Source organism: Tympanuchus pallidicinctus, unplaced genomic scaffold, assembly GCF_026119805.1.
Source record: "Tympanuchus pallidicinctus isolate F22 unplaced genomic scaffold, pur_lepc_1.0 scaffold19, whole genome shotgun sequence".
In the NCBI taxonomy this organism is placed as follows: domain Eukaryota; kingdom Metazoa; phylum Chordata; class Aves; order Galliformes; family Phasianidae; genus Tympanuchus; species Tympanuchus pallidicinctus.
Window position 1 is genome coordinate 10,682,318 of NW_026294710.1, and position 22,100 is coordinate 10,704,417.

Genomic DNA, 22,100 nt, shown 5'->3' on the forward strand with positions numbered 1-22,100 from the left:
CTGTGTTTCAAACCACTGGAGGTTTTCCTTTGGGGACCCTCTTACAGCTTTTTTTTTCCTCTCCTAGATTTCAAGTGCAGCTTCAGACATAGAAATGTGTGAGTCTCCCGTCAGCAGCATGGGATTTATGTGTGGCACAGATTACTGTACGTCTCTGTTAAGTGCAGAATCCAAGCTATAATATTCTTATAACTAACTAGCTGGCTCAGCTTTTTATTTTTTTTTTTCCTTTTTCTTAATGAGTGCCTTATCCAAAACTCCTTGAAGTGAGAGAGTCCGTCTATCAGCTTCAGTAAGCTGTGGATCAGATTTCAAATCACTGATTCATTATTAATTATGCATTTGGGACTCCCTTTTCAAAGAGTTCATTGTTAAATAAATTCACTTTCAGACATTACAGACTTGGCATTCCTGTGCATTTAATAAAATTCTGGTAAACCAGCCAAGAGCCATAGGCCAGCCTCTCTTCTAGTATTGATGGATGAATCTCTACTGAACAGCAGTGGTTTGCACTGTACGCATATAATACATCTCTTTGCTCTCATTTAACCACTTTCCATCTAAAACCAGATCTGCATTTGAAACTTCTGCCTGCCTAGCACTGTGGCTTACATCTGTGGCGTTTTCTTACCAGAAAGAATCTCTTTGTGGATTCAGGCACTGCAGGGCAAACTATTTTTGCCAGTTTGTTTCTTTTCTCTTTGAAGAGATACTGGCATCTCCTTCCTAGGACAAACTGCTGCTTCTTTAGAGACTCCAGAGAGAGCAGGCAGGCAGGCAAACGCTTTCCAGACTCCTATGGTGAGCGGAATGGAAAATTTCATTCTAAAAATACTGTGTTTTTCCTGTAGTCCTTAAGAGTCTAGTCTAAGTCCAGCCACTGAGACATTAAAGATGACCAAGGGGCAGGTCTGCAAGTTCTGTGTAAGCAAAGGGGCATTGTTTTGGAGGGATATGCAGAAACATCTCCCTACTGAGTTGGGTCAATAGGAGGTGATGTCCAAGGTGAAAAACCAGAGCAATTCTCTGAAGGTGTTCAAGGCAAGGATGGGCCCTAGACCTCAATCTAATGCATAATTTAGTGGTTGGCAAACCGGCCCATGGCCAGGGGGTTGGAAATAGATGATTTTTGAGGTCCTTTCCAACCCAAGCCATTCTATGATTCTAGGATGATCCTATGTCACAAAGTGATTCAATGGCACAGGACATTGCCCTTCAGCTGAAGGCACAGCATCCAGTTTCTAAAGCTTTTGCTTAACCTACAACTGTTCGAGTAATTTGGAAAAGAAAATAGATAGAAATACGGTTCCCAACACTTAAATAATAGAGCTCTGAGTGTTTGTTGCAGGGAGGCATCTATGGTCCATGACTTGGTCCATGGCTTTCTTTCAGTGCAAGGGATAAAAACCACCACACGGTTGCAGAAGGGCAATGAAGCAAGAGAGGACTACAGCGCTGCAGCATTCAAACCCTCCACTAGTCAAAATTAATTCCCCACTGCAAAATAGTGGGGAATTATGCCCCCATTCAGCTTGCTCAGGTTCTCACAAATCCCATGAAGTATGATCTTTCAGTGCACCCTCGCATAAGAAGCACAGGTTTTTCCAAGACTGCAAATCTTCAGCATTAGCAGTGATGACATTGCACTGGCCATTTACTCCTTGCTGTAGGATGAGGTTTAGTGGAGTCTGGAAGTAGGAAGTCATGAAGAACAGGGAGACTGTCAAGCAGTCAAGGTGACCACTGGCCCATCAGTAGAGGTGCCTTCTGTTCCCAGAAGATCATTAAGATCTCCAGAGCCATTTTCTGGAAGTCGTGTTCCCTGCAGCATCTTTTGCCAGCAGCATGACAAGGCTCTGATGTCTGGGCTCCCCCAACTTTTCAGACTTGGTCCTGACACTTGGAGCAGGGAACAGCTTCTCTGATTTATCCCATTGGGTTAATCACTCTAGCCTCAGTTTCTTATACCACTCAGCAAGGAATTGTCTGGGTGAGGTGCAGAGAATGGCTTTCTGGATGCTGGCAGGGAGCTGTGACACTTCCTCAGCATCCCTGAAGGGCAGGAGGTTGCTATCTTGTCCATGAGGGAAGCATAGCTTCAACACAGCTGTGGTGGAGGACATCAGTGGCTGGGTCTGCTCACACAGAGATGTGCTTGGGCTTGAGGCACTGTGATTCCTCATGCAAGGAGAGAGCATTGGCTGCAGCATAGGGTTTGGGTCAGTGCCACACCAAGTCATCTTCCTATTCCCCACAGTGCTGAGAAAGCTTTTAGATATTTTAAGAGACAAAGAGATGTGCTGTCCTTGGGTGAAAGCTGACTGTTCATTTTGGTTGCATATCTCTCGTCTCACAGCTCCAGCTGACTCAGTCAATGGCTATAGCAACTCCTTGTGCTGTGCCACCAGACTGCTGTTGTCTCATCTGCAGTGTTCCTGAACAGAACACGACCCAAATGTCATTGTGGGGACCTGAAGCCTCTGGGCAGGCACGTCAGATTATTAGGAAAAATTTCTTCTCAGAAAGAGTGGTGAGGCATTGGCACAGGCTGCCCAGGGAGGTGGTGGAGTCATCGTCCCTGGAGGTGTTCAAGAAAAGGGTAGATGTGGCACTGAGGGCCATGGTTAGTGGGCATGGTGGGCATGAGCTGACAGGTGGCTAGATGATATTATTTGTCCTTTCCAACCTCAATGATTCTATGATATTTCAGTTCTGAATCCAGATCACCACAGTCCCAAAACAGTGGGTAAAGACCGCTAGGATCAGTTACAAATTCTGTTCTCAATCTTCATTCTACTGAGGGTAGAAAATAAGGCAGCTAAGAATTTCCTCTACCTGAAATGGAAGCTCATGGGATGTGAAGTGGGCATATCCATTTCTGGCCATTGTCCTCCCTCCAGGCTTGGAAGCACCCCTGTCATCAGACACAAGAAGGGGTGGAGCTGGTACCAGCATCCCACCTAGATACCTTTCTTTAGCTGATGTTACACAAACATCCTCCCCTTCCCACAGGACATTACCAGTGATGGGATCACTTCTTTCCAGAAACCAGACTGTCTTTGTTTGCTTTCTAACCCTCCCACTCAAAAAAACCTTCCACAATTCTCCAAGCTTCTCCTTCCATGGTTCATTTCATTTATTGGCTAATTCCGCTATCGTCCCAGTACGCGGGCCATCATCTGCATTTGTATGTGTTTACATTTTCCAATTATTTCCTCAGTAGCTCACTAACAGTTTTTGTCCTGCCTAAGTTCTCTTCCAATCACTCCCTATTATTTCTTCTTTATTTCATCTGAGCAGAAAACAGATTTTTTGTTTGGTTTGGTTTGTTGTTGTTGTTTTTTTTAACAAAGGAAACTCACTATCTCATCTGCTCTAGAAATGTCATTCATTCTACCCTCCTCCTTTTTCATGGGCCTGGTTCATCACCAGCCCTTTTTTTTATAAATATCAGTGGAAATGATCCTTTCTTATCCTCCATCAATTCCTATGGTGTGCAAGTATTAGGTTGCGTGCCTTCCTTCTGACCTGCAGAACAGGGAGACTGTCAAGCAGTCAAGGTGACCACGGTTGTCCACTGTCTCCTCCTTTACTTCTGGGGGTCACAATGGTGAGCCTGTAGTCAGGAAAAGAAGACCAGTGTCAGAGAAGAAACACATTCCCTGCTTGTTTATCTCCAGATTGTGCCTTCGAGGGCAGTGGCTGGGGCTACCTGGGCTGAAGGCAGCACTGAAATGAGCACCAGGATGTTCATGTGAGTTAGCATTCCCTGTGATAATTCAGCAGGTATCGTGGGAGAAATAACAGCTAAGTATGGACTGAATTAGGTCACTGGGCTGATCTGCACATTTTCTCCAAGGAACTATTCTGTTGTACAAAGCTCAGAATGGATGCGTGAGGATTTCTAAGAGAAGGTGGGCAGTAAGGCCTAACCCCACAGTTTCTTATAATAGATGTGTGATATTTACTAAAATAAAGGAGAAAAATCCTCCCTGTGGTGTCTCATTTCCAGCAAACTCTGCCCACTCTCCTGTCTGGTCTGCACATGTGAAAGTAATGGTGTTCAGTACCAAATTCCTTAGTAGTGAAATTTGTGAGCTTCAGTAAGTTCCCAGTGTGGCCTAATAACAATCCCAGAATACACAGGTGCACCATTGTACATTTAAAGCTGCATAACAACAGCATTAATTACATCTTCCCTCAAACATTAGAGGGCTGTTTTCGTTTTATACATCCACAGAAAAAGTATAATATCCAGAAGCAGAGACAGGGCTTTCCTGTGCACTACCTTTCTCCATTGCAATTCGATCTTCTCCACCAAGGGCCCCATTTATCTTCTGCTGGCTCAAGCAATGCCAGATGTGTGAATGATGGAGGGGACCAGGCAAAAGGACCCAGTTAGCAACCGGACTGTGTCCCAAGAGAAGCTGAATACAGCAACTGTTGCTTCTCAGGGACACACATGGTGGTCTCCACATAAAGGGTCTTCATGAATGGGCATATTAGAGAAGGAAGCAGGTAGTGCTTAAAATAAGTAGAAGAAGGGATGGGAGGTTCTGTTCTGTTTTAATGACAACGTGTTGGCTTCCTCAGTTTCACACAAAATAATCATGGTTTCATCGCAAGCCTGGCCCTTGCTTATATCAGTATGTTCTGCTGGCTCAAGAAGTAAAGATTGCCTTGGAAGTCACCAAGAGTGGAGTAGGGTCTCTTCCAGGACGTGTGTGTTAGACCCTGCCTCTTAATCCAAAATGGTTAAAGGGCAAGTCCTATTCCTCACACTGGGGAACTCAGGAACCGCGTTCATGCAAGTGAAATTAGAGACCAGACTACCATCAGAGGGGATGTAAGTGGAGCAGCACTGATTTACTGTGCTGTGGGAGCTGGACCTACACAATTCATCATTCTTTTCTTCGCCTTTGAGGTTAGAGCAGTCTGTTTAGCTATCCTATTTCTTGCGGTCTCCAGTCACTCAGTTCCCCATAATGTCTGCGCTTTGCCATCAGGCATTAAGCAATGCAACCAACATCTGGCAAGTGACGTTCAGCTTCTTTCTCCTGACCTTCCCAGGGGAAGAACTGTCTGCTTGATGTGCAGTATTTTCATGGCATGTTTTACATTTGAGTGTTAAGCCAGAAACTTCAGAACATTGTGGTATTTTCTTAATATGGTAACTGTATATAGAGCAGATGATTAAACAGATGTGAGGATTTAGGAAGACCAACATTCAACTCCAAGCTTGTTACGAGAAGGGTATCTCGTATTGCTGTGTTTTTGGGGAATCCAACAGTGGAGCCAATCTCTAGATAGGAGAAGAGCTAAGAAGAAGAGCTAAGAATGCTCTTATGCATCCATTAGTTCTTCTGAAATCATTCTCCATCCCCAAATCTCAGCACATCAGGACACAGCTCTTCTTAACTTTAATAAGTGTCTGCACTCACAAATGGCATGTAAGATAAAATGGGAAGGTCAAACTTCATGCTTCAAATCTAGCATTATTATTGATTTTAGTTTTCATTGCCATTGGATTTGCTAAAATCTGAACTGCCTTGTCATGATGCATAATGTAACCTTGTAGGTTTTGCTGCTTTTTTAATAAATGATTTTAACGTGCTTAGAAAATGTGCTACAAAAATATTCACTTCCCTTATTAAATACTTCCAGAAATGAAGAAGTGACTTTGAGTAATGGTGGAAACAAATAACCTTATTCAGGAGAGATTTTTAAAAACAAATAGATTATATGAATGCAGTTCAGCTAGTATGTCTTGGGAATTTATTCTTCCTTTTCCACATCAGCAACAGGAGATGAAGAACATTTCCAAGTACCAATTTTCGTAGGCTAGATGAAGGGAGATAGACATTTCTACACTTGATTTGAAACACTATGAACCAGAGTGCTTCAGAGGTTTACAGTTGAAAAAATAAATGGATTGTGTGAGCTGTCCAATTTCATTACGTGCCCTAACCAAACTCTTTCTTTAATGTTTGATAGAATTATGATCAAATATTTCAAAATAAAAAATTCTGACCTCTATAAAAATTGTTGTTGACCTTGTCAAGGTAGCTTTAATGCTTTAAAAGAATACCAGCAACCTCTCAGTGATATAAAACTTCAACAGATGCTACCAAATCATAATAAATATAGAAGGCAGCTGGTTATTCACAGTGACCGAGCCCTTATCAAACCCTGTTGTCGACTGAGTGTGAAATGGATTCCTGCCACTGAAAGTTGGCTCTGAAGCTCGCTTCATGCTCAAAGTTTGATTGCCACATGTGATACACTCAGATGGCTCAAAACACAATTGATTTTCTTGCAGCAGCTGACTACTCTTATGCAAAATTATACAGATCTCCAGAAACTTGAAGGCAGGTTCACACGAAAACCCAAAATTCTTTAAGCCGGCCATTTATTATACAGATTATCTGCATAAATTTGTCATGTCAGAAATGCTTTCTTAAACTAGGCCATACAACTTTCAACGCAGCACGCTGCAAAGAATGCTATATCCATGTCTTTTTTCGTTTGCATTTAGATGAGGGTTTGAACCAAAGCCCTGGATGCAAACCCTCTTAACTCCACAGCAAGTGCAATTTGCATCTTGAGCTGCTTCAATTTGTATTGACTTAGCCCCAATCTCCAGTTGGAGCTCTCCAAATAATCTGGTCTCTGCATCCATCAGTGCTGTATGCCATGTGCAAAAGAAGGTGAAAAATCCTCTGCAGAACCAGTTCTGTGATAAAGGCATCAGATATGCTTACCATCAGTAAACTCTCTGCTTGCTTAAATTGATTACTAATAAAGACACTGGAATCTAAAATTCAGTCAGTGTCTCCGCTTGTACCACTCTTGCAAGTGCAAGTTCCACAGGTTAGATGACTTCATGATGCAAAATGAGATTCTTTTGCCTTTTTCCAAGGGTGATAGAAGGAAGATTTGGCTGGCTAGCTGGTTTTCTTCCTGGTCACTCACAGACATTGGGTTGTAGGCAGTGGTTAGGTGATAGAAAGGATGGGGTATATATACCTTGAAAATCCATCCCAATACGTCCGAAGAACTTTGTCTTGTAATCTGTGCAAAACATTGCTATAGAATTGAATACCATATGAGCCAATTCTTCTGATTTAGGAAAATTTGAAATCCAGGCTCACCTTGTGGTAATTGATGGACAATTTGAGAGCATCCTTTCTCTGACTTTCCTCATGGGGAAGAAGAATCAACGATTTTTGTCTCTTCTAGAAGATGAAGCAAGCCAGAACTTGCTCTTTGGCTCATGGGCTTTGCTTGTATCCATCTAGCTAAACTCTTTTCCCCTTGAAAGAGGTAGATGGATCCACACTAGAAACCATTCTTGGCCAAAGTTATCCAGCAAATAGTGCTCAAACATGGTCTCTGTCTTTTACTTGTGTAAAACTGGTGGTCTAAAACAAAAATGAAGTCTTTGTACCTCTGGGTATCATCCTTCTGCTTTGCTGATCTATTGTCCATGGTCTTTTCATTTATACCTGGAAGCTCCACAGATGTTTCCTGTAGAAAGAAATGCAAAGTTATTCAATAGATCAATAATACTTTTGGCAATGACTTGAAGGGCTACTGAATCTACCCATCATAGCTGGGAATCGTTTATCTGCTCCATGGGAACTGAATTTGCATGAAAGCTGATAGTTTAGATTCATGTAAGTGAGTACCTTTTTCTATCAGTCTTTTTGATTTTACACCCAGAAATTTGCTCCAAGTTCCCTGAAAGCTGAAAGAAAATCTCAGTCAAAGTTGGGATGGATTTTCATTTAAAACCATAGAGATCCCCAGAATGCAACTCCTCACCATGTGGTCCAGAGTAGTGTCCTGCAAATACAGTGTTTGCTAGAATAAACACATAGCAGGGCAAGTAGCCTGCTAGGTTTGTCCTCAGAATTGTCTTGGAAAGGACAAAACAAATTTGATGTTGTGTTATGTTTTGGGAGAAACCCAAAGAGATAACAGAAGTAGGATCAGTTTCCTCCAAACATCCAAAAACAAACCTAGAAAGTTTAAATAAAGAATAGTAAGAGTTGTATGCAGAAATTGACTCGAGGCAACTTTTTAGCTTGCTTCAGTGATGTTTTCATGGCTGATTAGCTGAGCTGGCACTGACCTTGGCAGTGCTGTAAAAGCAATCTTGACATCAGTCAGCATAAAGAATTCCACACTTTCTTCAACCCACCTCCTCCTTTACCCCCACCCCCCAAAAAAAAAAAAAAAAAAGACAACTGGACAACTGTTTGCCCATGAAATCTGGGTTTGCTTCTGAGCTTGGCTAGATCTTTTCATTCTGTTCCTGCTCCTGGACAGCATTCAACTGCAAAAGACTCAAAGGGGGGCTACGCTGTTGGTCAGATCCACCATGCAAATCATATTCACTGCTGGTCACATGAAAGCAAGGGGAAGGATTTAAATTAAAAGAGAGCAGATTTAGATTAGATTAGATGTCAGGAAAACTTTTCACTGAGGGCAGTGAGGCACTGGAACAGCTGTCCTGAGAAGCCGTGGATTCTCTGTCCCTGGAAGTGCTCAAGGCCAGATTGGTGGGGACCTGAGCTGGTGGGGGGCAGCCCTGCAGCAGGGAGTTGGAACTCAGTAAGCTTTAAAGTCTCTTCCCACCTCAGCCATTCTATGATTCTATGATATGCGAGGAACACTGTGAGATATCAGACCTGGCTGAGATGCTCTATGAGGGTAATGTGGAACAAGTCAGCACATATGAACTATCACAGCACAGAGATACAGATTCCTGGGGGACCCCAGGGAGAAATGAGCTGCTGGCAGCTGGAACAAGGAGGAGATGGAGCATGGAGAGGACTAAAGGAGGAGAAGGAGAACCACTGAGGCTTTTATCATGCATGAAAGGCAGGTCTGAGCAGGGAGGACAGGCAGATTTCCCATCCCAGCACCAGTGGCAGCTGGCTGCTCTTTTCAGATGCAGTCACCTGAAAATACTGTTTGAGCTGCTGGACCACAAGAGAACAACAAAGAGGAATGGGGTCACTGAGCGTCCATGAGGACTCCAGCTTGAATGGGGCAAGACACAGCTGCCTCTGTGTTGGGCAGGACAGAAAGGAAGAATGCTACAGACCCAAAAGTGTCTGTTTCCTCCCTAGCTGCTTCTTACTGGGGCTTTAATGTGAATTTTGTCATGCAGACTCATGGCCGACTCATGCTCTTTGTTTTCCCTGACTCTAAAAATATTTAAGCAGATTCACATTGCTAGTATGTAGGGGAATTAGAGATCATCAGCAATGGCTTCCGACTTAAGATATTGAGTGTCGGGTATTAGCAGGACCCAGAAATGCAGAAATCTGTGAGTATTTCTAAGGCATCTTGTCAGTAGGGTGTTTCTAATCCTTTTACCGAATGGGCCATTTTAAAACTTGGAGATTTTGTTGTCTTTGTCTCTCTGAGCCTAATAAATCTAAATTCCCACAACTCGCGAATGCTGACTTTCCAAGAAAAATGTCAGTGGTGCTCTGTCACTGCTCTCCAGGCTCCCAGGAAGGCTGCTGGAGGCAAGTTGTCTCATTTTCCTGTATAAATGAAGGAAAGACGTTTTAGAGCCAGCCCCTGTCCCTGGGAATGAGGTGCTGCACGTGCCAGCACAAGCGACGCTGCCATCGCCACTCCCTGATGCTGATGGGGTTCAGCTGTGTTGTGATCAAAAACAAGGCATTCCCTCCACAGGCATCTTGCATTTCAGGGAATAATTTTTCACATAACTGTGTCTCAGTCTGTTTGATATGATCTGAAGAGAAACCAGAGAATCCCCATCCTTGGAGGCATCCCCATCCCTGGTGGCTTTCAAGGCCGGGTTGGATGGGGCCCTGGGCAACCTGATCTAGTGGGATTCTATGATTCTGTTTTAATTATGTGCATACATATATCTACACAGCACGGAGGAGAGGCGGACCTATTCCATAAGTGGCATTTCAAAGCTGAAGGCTTCTAACTCAAACCTTCAGTCTGATCTGTACAATTTTATTACTGTATATTCAGATGGTAAAATAGCTGAAAGGATCGTTATTTAGAATTTACACAACATTACAACGGAACAACTTTGGATTTTTCTTGTCTTCAAAGAACATAAAATAGGTTAAAAAACTGGATGATGGAGCTGCTGGCAGAGCCGATTTGACAAGAAGAGACATATTGAGTGAGTGACAGCTCAATGGCCCCTGGATGAGAGATTTCAGTGTTTCACGCACACAGAAGCAGGAGGGGAGGGAGGTATGGTCTGTAACCATCACAGGGTGATGCTCTGCCTCATGCAGGGGGTATAAATGCACCGCTGGCTGTTAGCAGATAAGGCTGCTGGACACTGAATAACCAATGCCTCAAGAGACAGAGCAGGAATACAAAGGGTCTATATGGCATCTTTACCCTTATTTCCATGGTGTTAGAGCATTGCTTTGTGGCTGTTTTTAGTAGATGATCTAATCCAGAGGGGGCACCTGGACTTTGCTTCGTTAGCTAATTATTAGGGTTGGCAGACGGGAAGAACTGCGTGTGAGTCACCGTTTTGCACTTTTGTTTCCTTCTGATTGCACTGCCCAAGGCTTGAGACAACTGGTGATAGAGCACGGCACCCTGCTGCATGCAAGCCTCAGAATCATACAATCGTAGAATCATAGAATCATTAAGGTTGGAAAAGATCACTGAGATCATCTAGTCCAACCATTCATGCAAATCTTCTTTTTCCACCTCACCTCTCCAGATGATGGACTGGCTGCACTGTACCCCCAACCCAAGACACCAAATGACTTTTTTTCAAGTGCCCAATCTTTGAATGTTAGCAATGTGAGACTTTGTGGGCACCCAAAAAGGCTGTTTTGAACAGACCTTGTCCTGCAGAAACCAAACCTGTTGCCAGATAGCATCTGCTATAGCTGTGCTAATAAATAATGTATGGGAGGGTTCACTGACTAGGCTAGGAGCCACATGGGCACAGTTGGGATGTGCCCCTGGGGGTCAGCTTCCTCTTTCTCCCAAACAATGGGCCTCTCTTGGGTCTGCCTCTGGAGTGAGCTTTAAGTTGAGGTGCTGCTGGGCCATGCTCGCAGCTTAATGCCACTGATTCAAGGCAGCCCCAGAGCCTGTGCATGAGCACAGTAAGGTTATTAGCACAAAATATCCCTCGCAGCCCAATTGAAAATCACTGGGAATGTCAGGTTTGTTCCAGCAGCTGTCTCCAGGCTGCCAAAAACCAAGTCCAGCATTTTAGACAACACTGACACATGCATGCCTTCCTCAACTCCATGGATTTTGAGGATGCCACTGTTAATGCCATGAGGGGCTGTGATGTTTATTGCAGCACTGGAAGTTCTCCTCCCAGGGCGGAGCATGAGCTTTTTTGGTACTACAGATATCCTTTAGCACTGCAGCATCTGGGTCCCATTACGTATCGCACTGCAAAGGAGACAGTGGACAGCAGCAGATTTTTTTTAATCTAATGAAACGAGGCATTACTAAGCATGATCTGGTTACCTGGTTCCCACAGCTCAGTGTGTCTCCATGCCGGATGGATGCGGGCAGCACGTCTGCCCATATGTTGAAACTGAGCATTTCCCAGAAAGCTTCTGCCACGGAGAATTAGGGAAAAGTGATGAAACAGGGGAGGGAACAGATAGGCTTCTTTGACAGTTAATAAAACAATAAAATATACTTTCTGTGTGCCCACGTTTCCAGGGACATACCAGCAGCTGCTAGTACCCTGTCATCTGTTTTTTATTCATGGCACTGCTGGACTGTGGATAGATAATCTCTCTCTATAACTCACTCATTTCTAAACGTAATGGGAAGCTGTCAGGGAAAAACATGCTGCTCTGCCAGAAGTGGGCTGCCCGCCTCTCCACTGGGGAAACACACGGCTTTGGAGCTCCTCAGGCTGCTCAAATCCCAGTAACAGTGCTTTTTAACTGTACTGAATCTTTAATACTGGAACGCTTGTATTTCTGATGTATTTCCCACAATGGCTAGCAGAACAAGCTGCTGAAGCTGTGGGGAAATCCATCAAGTTCTCCTGGACTTTAGGCCTGCTTTAGGATGAGATGAGCCATCCCCAGAAGCTTCTCCTGGGTTATAAGAGGATTCCTATCCCCAGAATTCCTCCTCCTTCCATCCTATGGCTAACACAGACCCATAACACAACATTATTAGCAGTGAGCCCATGTGACACCAGTTAGTATTAGGGTTCATTGATCCTAGTTCAGCATATCACCTCACATAGCAGAACCTCACACCTTTTCCTCTCTCCAGCACTGCAGAAGTCTCCAGCTCTCAGATCTCAGCCCACTGCCCCAGGGGTCCAGCAGCCCACATGAAAGGGCTCACACTGATGAGAACTCCTCCAATAACTACAGGGAAGAGTGGTGATACTCTCTTCTTTCTGACATTGAATAAAAATGACCTCACACACCTTCCCTTTCCCCTTCCTTGGGGCTGTCCTTCTTCTCCCCACCTGCCCTTAGTGCTTGCTGTGCTATTCCGTTATCCTGGGAAGATGCCTTTATGTCTAATTGTGAAGAGACAGCCCTATGAGTTATCGCTCCCAGGTAAGGGCAGTGCGTGGAAGAGCAAACCATCCCTTGTGGTTAATTTGTCATCGCTCCTTAAAATACATCCAAGGAGATCAAGACAGAACTTGCACGTTGCACACACCAGAGTCATCTCAGTGCAGTTCTTTTCAGTACATGCTGTGCCTGCAACCCTGACACATGGGAAGCTCCTTCTTAAGCATCAGGGAAATGCAGGGAGGCAGTCCTGGCAGCATGAGTTGTGATCCCATGAGCTGTGATCCCTTATGCACCTCCTCACACTATCTGCAGTGCTTTTACAGAGCAGTTCTTGGTCTAGCTTCGACATACAGAGCTGCTACTGAAGTTCAGTTCTTTTCTTTTCACCTCCCCACACCACCAATAAAGCTCTCTCTTCTTGGACATTATTAGCCAAAAGTTATCCTGGAGAGAAGGGAAGGAATGATTTTGCAGCTGTGAGGCTGTAGGAGCAGTGGTTGCAGAGCCCAGACACGCATGGAAGAGTTCCTTGCTGCCGAGCCTTAAATGCAGAACATTGCACAGCACTTCAAATCAATCTCTCAGGCATAACATTGGGTCATTCTACTAATAAAGAGACACCCGTTAATAAGAATTTCTTTGATCTCTTAACTTTTGAAGAGGAAAGAAAGAAAACTGGCAGGGATCACTGCTCCCAAGTCAAGTTGGACTCTACAGAAGAGTTGCCCGCTGTAGTTGTCTGGAATCTCTAAGAGCTCGTCTGTGCTGGGACCACGACTGGGATCCTGATGATTTCTCTATGAAAGAGCACCCTTTCATTGTTCTTCATATGCATTCCTTCAGAGAAGGCCCTAAAAGTGGGAGAGAGCAGCAGGGAAATCCCTGGCCAAATAACATTGCTTGGACAATCTATACCCACCATACTCAGCCTTCACAACTCCAACCACGGGATTTCTGCTGGTGTTCAGGCCAGCTGCTACAGTTTCAATACACTCCCTATACTTCTTTTTCTGAAGCAGGTTAGATGGAGAATGCCAGGAAAGCCTGGGTAAAAAGGATGCAAGGAGCAGCGATGCCCTGGTAGGTCTCTTTGCCATGGTTCAGCTCTACAGCACAGAACACAGAAGTTCAGCTTCTGTTTTGAAAGTCACCCATTATTCCTAATTTATGTGTGTAAGATTCACAAGCTGGCCTGCAACCTTCCTGATGTATAGAATGAAGAAGGCCCTGCACCCGCTTCCAATTGATTTCCCTGCTCTCTGAGACCAGACCCCATCTTCCTCAATGTGTCTGTGACGGCAGTTTTATTAATGCAAAATGAATATCCCCCTGGAAAATGAAGTCTAGAAATTAATAATGAATTAAAACAACTTGCCACAGGCATCGCTAATGAGCTCTTTGTCTGTGCAGCTGACATGAAAGGAGGTCATCACTCAGCTGATCCCATTGTGAACAGCAAGCAGATTAACCACTAACTTCGAGACAGTAGCTGTCTGCAGCTCGCCTTGTGTCTGCTTGGGTTTTCCTGCCTTTATCCTTGCTGTGAGGGGCTGTCTTGAGGTGTCTTTGCTAGCTGGAGAAGATACCTTCCTCTACCCTCCCTCCAAAGACTTGGGTTGTGTTGAAGAGATGTGGGACTCATCCCACTGGAAAGGACAATAACCTTGCAGAGCTTAAGAAGAGAGTGGAAAGTAATCTTGGAGGGTCTGTCTGGGCTTAACTTCCCTGCTGTAAGCCTCTTCAGGAGCGCTGGCCCAGTAAATAACCTGGCACCATTCAGTGCTGGCTCTGCATCTATTGTTCTTCTGCCTTATCTTGCAAGGCAAAGGGTTATCCTCCTTTATCTGGCACTGCAGACTTGGGATGCATCTTCACAGCAAAGGCAATGGAGATTGCATGCTTGCCCAGCCTGGGAACAGGGTTGTTTTGGGAAAAGAAGGACGTGATTAAGTGGGCATGATGGCGATGAACTGATGGTTGAGCTAGATGATCTTAGTGATCTTTTCCAACCTTAATGATTCTATTTTTTAATTTTAAGATTTTAAGAGCAGCCGGGCAGGGCAGTCATGCAGTGCTAACCATCTCTCCATGGCTTTTTTAGCATCTAGCTCTCGCCCAGCAGAGATGAAGGAGCAGCTCATGGCATTTATCCAACAGGAGGGTGGCTGAAGGCTGGGGCTTCCAGCTCCTGCTCCCAACTCAATGCCTAGGGGCTGGATGCTGTGGTGAGGAAGGCAAGGTAGCCTGGACAGCCGCATAGCTGCTGCTCCATGATGTGGCTGGACATCAGGAGAGGATTTTACTGTTCGTTCAACATCTCCTTTGTCAGTGCTAGCAGGGTGAAGCCAAGAGACCCATCGCTTTTCCATATCCATGAGCAGCTTGTTTTACATCAGCCATTCATTGCTCTTTTCTGCACTCCTGTGAAAAAGAAAAGCCCAATCCATCCCTCTCCAACCTCTTATTCCAAGCTTGGGAAAATGCTTCTGTGTTTTAGGCATGCTTTTTCTCACTTTTCCCCACCTTTGCCCTCTCAGGTGAGCTGACTGGTGGCTCAGTGTCCTGCTTGGTATCATAACTACACACTTATCAAAGACTTGTGAAAGCAGAGACCCAAGGAGACAAGGGACGTGACCACAGCTCCATGCCTGGTCTGCTTCATTCAGGAGTTACAAAAGCCTGTGAAAGGCAATGCATCATGTAATGAGGACATAGCAGAAACTCCCAAGTCCTACCTAGGAAGCCTGATTTGGGAATTACAGTGAAGCTTGTTGAATCCTACCTAAGGCTGTTCATTATGCACAGCATCTTAGATATTATTTGAGGGCTGCTTTAAGCCTGTGCTGCATTTAGACACAGCTACTGCTGTGTCAGAAACCAGAACAGTGCTGGGTTTACAGACGTTTTTGGAGAGAGGTTGAGAGTCCTGCAAGGATTTGGTCTACAAATCAGGGATCTCTGACTCCAGCTGTGCCACTGCTGCTATGACCATTAGAGCTGTGGGACCCAGGACTTGTACATGACTGTTGGATATAGACAGCATCTTGTCTGGATCATGAATGAGAAACTATTTTGTTCTGTCATTTGCTTCTCGTTTGGTCCTGTCACAATCTATGCTGTGCGTGTGAGACTGGGTGTTTGTAATGTGTTTGCAGTGGTTCTTGATAAAAAGCTTTAACTACTGAAATTATCAGAGAGGCATATGTGAGCAAGTCATGGTAAGTCTGAACACTGGTAAGCAGCTGTTCATCTGTCTACAGAGACAGTGAGCACTGGCAAGGTCAGAACCACCTGTTTTCTATTTTCCTTGGAGTACCTTCAAGGATAGCATGTCCATCCAGAAACATGGTACCTTATATCAAAGTTCTCTTCATTAATCACTTTCTTTCATTTTTGTTTTCCAGCCAAAGCTTTTGGCAAAGGAGTTGCTTGACCTGGTGGCATCTCATTTCAACCTGAAGGAGAAAGAATACTTTGGAATTGCATTCACAGATGAAACGTAAGTGCAAGGAGTCAAAGACTTAAGAAGCAACTCTCAGATCAGAGCAAATCTCATTGTTGTTTGGTCCTCAACAAAATGACCAGAATAGAAGACCTGAGCACCCCAAGGTCCTAGATCAAGGTCTAGGAAGGTGTGGGTCTGTAATCAGTCTGTCCTGTGATACCTCTTTAGAAGGTAGGAATTCAGCATTGCTGGAGGTGTATAGAGGCAGTAACAATCCCTTCCTAATCCCATCTGTAAAGACTTGGTGCTTTTTGGCACTGGTGGAAGTCTAGCTTAACCTCTTTAAGATCCCTTTGCTAATTCTAAGTTCTTGTCAGGTTGGCAAAACCCTTCAGTTAAAGTGTTGATCACTCAAGCAGGTTTAGAAGTAGTGCTAAATTATTTTGAGGAAAGTGAAAGGAAAAAAAAAACAACTCACAAAATTATTCAATTTTTTTAAATTCTTTTAGATCCCAGATTAGAATTTCTCAATAAAAAGAAAGAAGAAAGCTTGAGAAAGAAAGGGATTGACAGCACTAATGTGGGCTAAAAGCACTTTTATAAGTAAGGTTTCCATCAAAAAGGGGAATTTGACCAACAGCCTTATGGCTGAGCTAAGCCACAGAATTTGATTCTGTCACTGCAGCCACCTCAGGCAGTGCTGGTTGCTCACCTAGAACCTTGGCTCCCAGAGCTGTTCACAACAGAACTTGAGCTTTTGTCCTAAGACAAGACATTTCTACCAACACCTTGTTTAAAAAGTATGTCTAAAATTAGAACTGGATAAATATTCAAGGTCTGGCAAATGCTACAACAGGTCCCAGACTGTAATCTCTCAGTGCTATGCACAGTCCCTGTTCCTTTTCCCAGCTGCCTATTCTCTGTAGTTAGACTTTTCTCATGACAGCTGTGCTCTCTAATTCCATCCGCTGTCCTCCACCTTAGTTTGCATTTTCTGTAAGATGAACCAAGAGGAAGACCCACTTTTTTTTTAGGACTGCTTTTGCAGTCCTAAAAAGCAAGAATGTCAAGCCCATGGGTTGGGTTCCTGGGACAGCTGAGCCAGCAGTAATGCTCTCATTAGCCATCTCCACTCTCCTGCTGAGGTGGCGGAGAAATTTAAATTATCTGCTGGAATAATTATTTTGGATTGAGTAATTATCCAGCTGCTGGATAATTGCACAGGCATACCCACAGAGAGTTCAGCAGCAATCACCCCTCTAGAGACAGTCCCTTTGGCAAGCACCTGCCTTGGACAGCCTGAGGCCACCTCGGGACACGGTTTGTTGTGTGGAAGGATGCTCGGTGTCAGACACATGCAGCAGCAGGACCCAAAACACAGGAGATCCCAAGGAAGATGCCATCTCACTGACATGAGCAGCTCAGCCCTGTAGTAGATCTCCAACCCAGTACAAATCAGTGAGATTTGTCCTCAAAGGAGGAGCAGGAGGAACTTTACACAGATCGTAAATGCATAATATTTCCTCCTCTACTGTAAAAAGCTTTGAAGATATAGCAATTATTTTATTTGAACGTGGCAAAAAAATGTACTTAGGACGTAGGAGTTGGTCTTAGAAAAGAATGTCCCACATCACCTTCAGAAAGTATACTGGTCTGTATGTACCACAGATCTTAACCTGGAAGTAAAAGAAATTCCTTTCTTCAAAATTGGGAAAACGATCTCCTACTGTTTGTTTGCAGAGTACCTAATGCAGTGTTATACCTGATGTAGACCAGAAGCACAAAGAGAAAGCTTTGTGACGCAGGCCCTCGGGGATTTTCATCTCTTTGTTCATCCTATTCCGCTGAGTTTTCATGTTCTTTCCTTGAAAGAGACCCATAACCAGCTGAAACAGGACAAGCCTGGTTCATAAATGCAGTCTGGGGTTGGCTACATTGCGAGTTCAGGAAGAAGAAAAGCCACTAAAGTATTAAATCAATTCTTCTATTTAAGAGTAAAAGCTCTATAAGAGTAATTTATTTAGAAATGATTTGTACTGGGGATTTCCATTCATTAGTTGTGCTCTATCATGACAACCTGAGAAGAAAATCAATAGGAACAACCTTTGCGTTGGCGACTTAATAGTTTCTTGTGATAATATAGGGTCATTACTGCATTCAGTGTGACTAAAATTAGATTGTCAGACTATTACAGAGGAGAAAATAACGCCTCCTATTTTAATGATCATAGGAAGGCTTTATATGGCATGAGCCATTAACTGAGGGAGAGCACAGGTCAAAAGGTTGTCCTTGAATAGCATGTGGGGCCAAGCTTCTAGTGAAGCCAGAAGATCTATATAGTAGTTGATTAAGAGTGAAAAGAGGTGGGGAACAAGCCTTTTTCTAATTCAGCTGAGTGCAAATCTCTGCTAGCTGCCCTTTCCCTTGGCACCAGCTCTTCCAGCATTCCAAGAGAGCAAGTCAGAGCAAGTCACAGCAAGTTCTCCTTCTGTTCACCGCAGAAGGCCCCTCTGGGCTAGGGACAAGTCTGCCATGTCCTTTGCTCATCCTTAGACATGTCACCTGCATCACAGAGAACTATCAGCTTCTGCACTGCACTGCTCCCCCTGCTATGCATTTAGCTGCTGAAAATCATTTTGCTGTCTGTCCTTCCTTTGCCAGAACAAAACAGGACTGAGGCCTTAACTATTTGTGTTAGACTTGTGCTAGAGACTGCAGTAACTTGATAACACCAGAGAGTGCCCTTACTCCGCTGAGGATTCTATGTCCTAGGAGACAGCAAGGGAAGAATATGAGAAGAGGAACAGCAGGGCACCACATCTCCAGGATTTGGGAGAAAAACCTGTTTCCACCCTCCAGCAATACAGCAAACCGAGAACTAGGGAGCAAGTGTCCCAAGTCCTGGCTAAGCAGACTTCCCAGTGGGTGGTGGAGCTCTTGGAATGATGTCCTGCTCTGGCATGGGACCATTTCCATTGTCACTGAGCCCATTGTTTGCCTGGTCTGTATAGTTAACCTCACATAGCTCCCCGAGCTCTGCAGCTCCTTCAGAAAAATATTTCTGTTGAAAGATCAAGACCTTAAATGAGAAAACCTGTGAACGTATAGTTGTTGGGTTTTGTTTCTGTAGTTACTGATGGAAATGGAAAATAGCATATACGGTTTCTATTACTTGATTTGGTCTTTTTCAATATCCATTCAGTTCAGCATGAGTTTGACACTAAAGGGGTGTGAGGTGCTGTATTTATTCCAAGTGTCTTTGCAACACAAATTTATATAGATTCCCTTTGCAGGAAACTGGACATGAACCAGTAAAACTTTATAAACAGATCCACCTGGAGGCAAAGTATTCATTGATGCACTGCTCCTTTTTGAAAGCTCTGACAAAAGAAAACAGAAACTACTGCCTGCAACTGACAAAACAAACCTTGGGCACCAAAATCCATACTTACTCTATAACCTAAATGTACCCGGTTACTGTTTCTAAAAACAATTATGTTTTTATAATTGACACATCAGTTTAACTGCCAAGACAAACAACAGAGAAAAATGATAGAGCTTCCAATATTCAACCTCCTTAGAGGTCACGCAAAACTGTTTGCACCATTGTTTGTGAATACACTGACATAAATACCTAAATGAACAAATCAATGGAGATAATGAAACAAAAGCTATTTTGTGGCTGTAAATTGAACTGTAAGGGAAATTCAACCAGGGACAGGCATGCATGAATGGGATCCAAAAGCAAGCTGCCTAAATTGGTCTGTGAGAACTGCTGGGATTAATACATACCTAGGGTTATATGCCACACTTTTCCATGTCTTACTTGGGACTGTGCTCCATGAATAGTCCTGCTGAAGACAGCAAGACAGCTTCCAGAGCAAAGTGTTTTGCGGTGTTAAAGCGCTGGAGTTTGGCTCCCTGATAGACCACATTCACAGATGCCAGTGACTGTTCACTGCTGCTGTTCTGTATGTGGCACACACGGATGCTAGAAAACAAGGAGTTGGATGACAGTATGCAGTGCAGAAGCCCTTAGTGATGAAAGCTTGTAAGTGGTAATTGAGTACAGTGAGCAATTAGCTCCTGGCAGTGATTTAAGTGACCTTCCTCCTCTGAAGGAGCTTTAGATTTATGCTCCTTGCAGCAGAGAGTAATGAAACCCAAAAACTCAGTGGACACACGTGTAAGCTGGTATGTCGATGTATATGCAGATATTCTTTTTGTATTGGCTGTATCACTCACATTAAAATGCAGTGAGATTGAAAAGAACAAGTTTTGTTTTTTTTTTTTCAAAATACAAAATATTTTGAAGGGAACTTGCTTTGTGCACCACAGTGTCTCAATACCTTGTTGCATGTGTTAGGCAAACCCAGACACTTCTGTTGTTGAACAGTATGCTCATTGTTAACAAATTTGTCTCAGTAGGAACCTATTTGTAATGCCATCAGCCACTGCTGGCTGCTGCTTTGGTGATACAAATGCAGATGGACAAGTTCAGGATAGGATGTCAGTCTTAGAGTGTTGTCCCTTTGCTCTGACAGTGTGTCACACCTTGGCCTACATAGGCAGATGGCCTAGATAGATGATCAATCTGGACTTTGGGTAGGAGCAGGTGAGCATGGATCGTTCCTGTCTCCATGTGTAGTGCAGCCTTCACAATTAATTTCACACTTCCTGAGTCCCCTTAGGGGGACATAATGAGACTTCAGGACCCAAGGGAACAGCATGGAGCTGCTATCGGGGAGGGCCGGGTGAGTGTTAGGAAAAGGTTCTTCAGCAGAGGGTGTGAACACAGAACAGGCTCTGTAGGGCAGCACCAAGCAGGGCACAGGTGATGTCCCAGTGGTCTCCAGCCCAGATCTGCCTGGTCCCTGCACTGCCCACCCTCTTCTGCATTAGTGTAAGCCAGAGCAGCTTTACAGAAATTCAGATGGAACCCAGGTGATCCAAAGCCTCCTACTTTCCCTTTTTTTTTTTTTTTTTTGTAGAAGAAATCTGGTTGCATTGTAAAGGGCTGTCGTTGCTTAACTTCCAGGGGCGTTTCACATTGCCCAAAGTACACACTGCTGCTAAGGAGCAATGAGCAGACCCTTGGGAAAGCTGAGTGTGTTTGCTGACAGGGAATGTTACTAACACTTGTGGAATCACTAGCACTTAATTTAACACTTTTTTTTTTTTTTTAATGAAGCCTCTATTTTTTCATTTTGGTGGAATGAAGAATTAATCTTGAGGATTAGCATGAGCTGGCAGACAGGCCATGGAATAGAGCTCAGGACATCTGAATTCCATTTCCTGCTTTATTTGCTGCATGATTCTCCCCAAAATTGCTTCAATTCTCTCTCCTCTCACTTGTCTAGACAGCAGAGTGCTGAAGGCATGGGCTGCTTCTCCCTCTGGGTGAAATCTGGTCTGACTGAAATCAATAGCAAAATGCTTGCAGGATGCAGCCCCAGCATCACTGAAGGCAGCAGCACAATTCCTGCTGACTTCAGTGGGTCCTGAATTTCACCCTATGTATTTCCACAGCACCTAATTTAAGAGGGTCTTTTTCTCAGCTGGGGAATGAGATGCCCCTTTAATACAAATAATGGTGTTTACAAAATACTGCTCACACACACACAGCACTTTACAATGCGTGGAACATGACAAAGAACAGAGCTGCTGCCCAGGAAAGCTTCCAGCTGCAAGGCACAGATGGATAAATTGTAGGAGAAAATAACAGCGACAGGTATCATCTAGGCAAAAGAAGAGCAGCATGTGGTAATTGGAGCTGGAATGCTTTGTGGAGCAGCTGTTTTTCAGGAGCTCTCTGAAGGAGGAAAAGCAAAAGCTGGGCTAACCTAGAGAGGCTACAGAAAGCATGTGGGTGGTAAATAAACTGTCTGGGTCTGTATACAGACAGATTTAGCCTTGAGTGAAATATTGCAGGCATTGTGGAAACTCTTAACGGTAAGGATTTCTAATGAAAATCTTGACAGACTTTTAATGATACAGCTGCTCAGGGGGGTTGTAATAAAAAGGTGAAGCTCATAACATTTTGGGCTGTCCTGCCTGGTCGATGCTGCCAGCTTTCAATCTGACAGATTGAACTTTAGCTGTTCAGTTCTCAG

The 22,100-nt window shown here is 44.0% G+C and overlaps 1 protein-coding gene across 6 annotated transcripts in view; it reads left to right on the forward strand.

Annotated features, from left to right (window-relative positions):
* The window catches only part of FRMD4A (FERM domain containing 4A), a 351,201-nt gene that overhangs the window by 239,186 nt on the left and 89,915 nt on the right, over positions 1 to 22,100 (forward strand). For all 6 annotated transcript variants that reach the window (XM_052681194.1, XM_052681195.1, XM_052681193.1 and 3 more), the window contains exon 3: positions 15,947 to 16,041. In XM_052681194.1, coding sequence (XP_052537154.1) covers positions 15,947 to 16,041 — 95 coding nt within the window. The remainder of the gene's footprint in view (positions 1 to 15,946; positions 16,042 to 22,100) is intronic.